Source organism: Elephantulus edwardii, unplaced genomic scaffold (genome assembly GCF_000299155.1).
Source record: "Elephantulus edwardii isolate Elephantulus edwardi_28Jun2011 unplaced genomic scaffold, EleEdw1.0 scaffold00051, whole genome shotgun sequence".
NCBI lineage: Eukaryota > Metazoa > Chordata > Mammalia > Macroscelidea > Macroscelididae > Elephantulus > Elephantulus edwardii.
The window spans coordinates 1,908,358-1,913,220 of record NW_006399801.1 but is presented as its reverse complement, the minus strand read 5'-3'; the positions used below and the strand labels follow the sequence as shown (position 1 = coordinate 1,913,220).

The window sequence follows — 4,863 nt, the reverse complement described above, 5'->3', positions numbered from 1 at the left end:
TTTAATCTTTTATTACATATTTTAGGGAGCTCTGGTGGCCTAGTGGCAAGAAGCTGCTCTGCAATCCCAAAGCATGAAGCTGGAGGGCACCAGCCGCTCCCTGGGAGGAGGAGGGGCGGCAGTCTCCTCCCACACAGTTAACTGCCTCTGAAAACCCGCAGGAGGGCCAGCTGTGGGTAGGTTCTGACTCTAAGGTACACAACAACATCAACAACATTTTTAAGTGACTTTTAAGGACATATTTAACATTTTAAAATGTTTTGTGATTTCTATTTTTTTTCTTTAATTGTCTCATTTTGATATGAAATTTAGGGATTAAAAAGTTATCAGAAATTAGTTTTAAAAGTCAATAATGAGAAAGAATAAGATGTAAAATACACATGTATTTATATAAATCATTCTTGCAAATAAAAGAACATTAGACATGTAAGTAACATGAATAAAAAATTTCCCATATAAATATAACTTGTCAATAAATAGAAGATAAACCATATTTTGAAGCTCTGGTGGCCTAGTGGCAAGAAGCTGTGCTGCAATCCGAATGTCACATGGTTCAAGGTCACTAGCTGCTCTGTGGGAAAAGGATGGGTAATCTCCTGCCATGATACTAATTGCCTCTAAAAACCAATATTTTAAATTAAAAAAGGCAAAATAAAACATTTTCACCAGTTAAATTGTTTAAAACAAACGCTAACCCCCAAAACTAAAACAAAATAAAAACCCAACAAAACCCAGAGTAAGAGAGAGGTGCTATTAAAGTTATGCTTCTAGTGTGTAAATTGCTGCTCTAATATTTTCCATAGGGCCCTTACCCAGTACAGACCAAGGACCAAAGAGGTGAACCAGAACCAAGGCCCAAAGAGGTATTCCAGCTATTTTAGGAATATTTTGAAATTTACCTCATGAAAGTAATGGTATAAATAAATATACACTGAATTAAAAGGTGAGGTTGTTTGTTCCTATAGTGTTTATAGTATGAATCGATACTTTTTTTGTCAAAAGCCTGTGTTGTGATTGGTTAATTTTACTACTAGCTTAAAAGAACTAGTCAATATACTTGTATTGTGTACTTATGTACTTTACTTCAGTCACTATGAGTTGTCTATGACTTGAGGGTACTTAACAACAATATAGAGAGAGCTCTGTTAACCTAGTGGACATAAGATGATGCTACCAAGACAAAGGTGAGGGACTTTCATCTGTGGCCCTCAGGCCTGGTTTTATTAACTGATTTTGGTCAAACATTCTTCTAAGTGGTATAGCCCTGGTCTATCCATTTGCTGTACCTCTAGAGGTAACTCGTGGTTGTGTGATGCTGAACACTGTGACACTGAAGTGTCAAATGTGATAATGGTTACCCACGGTGGACAGTGTTTGGTGGAAGCAGGAGTGGTGTCCACTTCCAACATAGCTTGCCTCTGGAAAAACTATGAACTTGGAGAAACAATGAAAGTTATACAAGTATTCAGGTCTTTTATTCACAGGGTGGCTATGAGTCATCTAAGACTCAACAGCACATAACAACAACTTATGCAAATGAGATCACTTGAAGGAGCTTTTGTGGGAAGCCCATACATACAATTCTGTAAGAAGTTGCTTATTATCTACGCAGTCAACTCCACAAAGATTTGTTGACAGAAGAGAGAACCAGAAGGCTAGAAGAGAGAAGCAGAGAGAGCGAAAGTGAGGAACCTCCCAAAAGTACCACAACATGGGTCTACGGGGTTTGGAAAGGGCTTCACTGCAGAGTTGGAGGTGATAGGCCCAGAATTAAGAAATGCGAGTATCAAAAGAAAAAAAAAGTCCAATATTCTCACAAGCACAGTTAAGGGACAATGATATAGCAACCTAGAGAGGATATATTATAGCAATTTAATTTCTCACATTATCTAGAATGGTTTCATATTTAATATTTATTGCTATGCTATGCTATATATTTCCATTCATATAATGTATACACAACTACCAGAAAATTGGAAAATCAAGCTCCACTTTAAAAGAGGAAGCAAGATTATGAGTGAAAGTAGTGAAATCAGGATGCAAGAACACTTATGATAGTATATTAGACATTGGGTGATCTGACTAGAGCATACAAGTGAAACAACATACAATTTGCACACTCTCAAGACTGATATACGTATGTACAATATATATGTCAGTAACTGTATTGTTAATCTTCTAAAACCACATAGTTACATATGTCTAAATACTGAAGAAATTATTCTTTTTTTAAAAAAAATACTAATTTTGACAAATTTCACTTGTGTTTCCACTTTGGTGAGTCGGCAGGAGTTTCCAAATAGATGATGGGTACTGAAGACAAATGAGCAAGGTAGCACTTTCCTTGGTGTGGAAACGCAGCACATGAAAACCTGCCTCCCCAGACTTTTGTGGTATTTCCAAGAACACAGTACACATGGTTGGCTTGATTAAAAACACCTCTTTGTCCCAGGAGCAGTATATTTGAGAAAACTGTATCAGGAGGTGTGGAAAGACATCCACTTGTCGGAACGCTGTTCAAGTGGCATAAATGGTTACCAGATTCTTCAAAATATTACATATATTTGGCAGATACAAGCAAATCAAATAACTCCTTACCTTTAGAGAATTTCCACACAATGGTGGGTACAGGATAACCCTCAGCTGAACAGTTGAGGATGACAGCTTTGCCATAAATCCCATCTTGGTCCCGAGGTTGAACCACAAACTTAGGAGGAACTGAAAAGAAAGGAATACCATCAACAATTCAGACAATGCTGTGATTTAATAAAAGTTTGCTTAAGAAGCTAAAGAATTCTAACTAATACAAAATGCACAGAATGTTCTTCGTATAGTAGAAAATAAAATAAAACAAGGAAGAAATATTAGTGTGGACATTTAAAAAAAGATTCCTATCAGTGATCATATATAGATGAAAGTTATTTTGTAGTAGGAAAATTGACTCCTCAGTGCAGTAGTTTCACTACACCAAGATAATGTGACATTTTACTTTTTATTTGGGTTATCAAAGGAGGTCTTCAGGAATTTACTCTGGGAAAATAGAATCATTCACTGCTGGTGAGAATGAAAAATTATAGAACCACTATGGAAGGTGGTCTGGCACTTTCTCAAAAAGTTGGAAATAGAAGTACTATTTGACTCAGCAATTCTACTACTAGGAATATACCCTAAAGAAACGAGACCCACCACTCAAACAGATGTATGCACATCCATGTTTTTTGTTGCATTAATCACAATAGCAGGGATGGAAGCAACCAAAGTGTCCATCAACAAAGAAATGGATAGAAAAATGATGGTATATTCACACAATGGAATAGTATGCACCAATTAAAAACACTAATAAAATATTACACAATATGAGTGATCCTTGAAGACATTATGCTGAGTGAAATATTTTAGTCATAAAAGGACAAATACTGCACAGCGTCACTGTTATAAAATAGAAATGATGTGAAAACACTATGACTTGAGTCAGACACTGTGATGTCAAGGGTTTACTGCTCAACATGACTTTCCTAGCCACTGAATTTTACTTTGCCACGTGGATGGGCAGGATCATACAAAATGGGCTTTTTAGTCTACCCATAGGGGTTTGGCTAGTCTTTCCATCCCACTAGATTTAAATAGAGTGATCTCATCAGCAGAAAGTGGGGATATCTACCAAGAGGGAAGAGAAAGCAGTGACATGTCCTTTGTGGCCAGAGATTTCTGTACCAGCGAGAACAAGATCTACACAAAAGCAACAGCAGCCTCAGCAGAGAACCAGAGACCAAACTGAGACAGAACTGACTTAGCGCTGCTTCCCTACACAGCCACGCTTGCTGGAGGACTGAGGAAAGATTCCATAACTGGTAGGACTAAGGGAACTAAGTCATGAGGATAAAGGTCAAAGGGCCTGTAACCACACTTGGGAAGCTGTATGGACTTAGGAATTGCATACTGCTGCTAATTTAAATTTAGTCTATCAATTTCCTTAATAAACTTCATATCGATTAAGTATGGTCCCACTGCAATGAATTTCAGACCCAGGAAAGCCATAATATTTGGTGTCAGATTTAGTAGAAGTAGGTACAGAAGCATGGGAAAACATATTTGACCTTATAGGAACTAGTTTTGTAATGTGGATGTTGTTGATGAGGGTAATTTCCACTTGCAGATTTAACAGAGGTCAGACCCAGACATCCTTGCACTGCCATTGTTCTTTCTGTAAACACATATTAATCTTTATTAAACCACTATCCTTATTCTTTAGCACTTTAAAGAGGTCCTTAACAGCAAACCTGCTCAGTGTAGCACATCTCTTGATTCCTTGACAGCTGCTGTCATGGGTGTTGCTTGTGGATGCAAGGTAAATGAAATTATTGAAAATTTCAATCCCCCTCATCTACTAGAATATTGCTTAATGGCACATTTGTGAGGGTGTTTATTTCCTTCGTGTAGAGATGTAATTTGTTTTAAAGACTATAATCTTTGGTCTTTTTTTCAGAAAGTACTTCTAAATATCAGATACCCAGAAAATCTTCCTCTCTTTTCCATATGTATTTATAAGATAAATTTGTCTGCTTTACCACATGCACAAGTCACCATTTTGAAACAGAGATTAGTCTGTGTACCACAGATACTGAAATTCCAACATCCACAAGCGAGGGATTAAAGAGCAGACTAGAATTAAGGTAAGGAAGGCCATAAATCAAACAAGAAGGAAAAAAGGCAAAGACACAAATACAGCTACTGGAAGTAAACAAATTTGTTTGCTAGTTAAATCATAACCAAGAAACGTGTTGGCTTTGGAAATAATTTATTTCACTTTCAAGCAAAGAATGCTGTTAAGGATGGATAGATTCAAATTGAGCACATCTGCAT

The 4,863-nt window shown here is 36.9% G+C and overlaps 1 protein-coding gene across 1 annotated transcript in view; it reads right to left on the bottom strand.

Moving 5' to 3' along the window:
• The window catches only part of DSCAM (Down syndrome cell adhesion molecule), an 845,501-nt gene that overhangs the window by 310,124 nt on the left and 530,514 nt on the right, over nucleotides 1-4,863 (bottom strand). Inside the window, exon 10 of the mRNA XM_006886768.1 lies at nucleotides 2,599-2,718. Within this exon, the coding sequence (XP_006886830.1) occupies nucleotides 2,599-2,718 (120 nt within the window). The remainder of the gene's footprint in view (nucleotides 1-2,598; nucleotides 2,719-4,863) is intronic.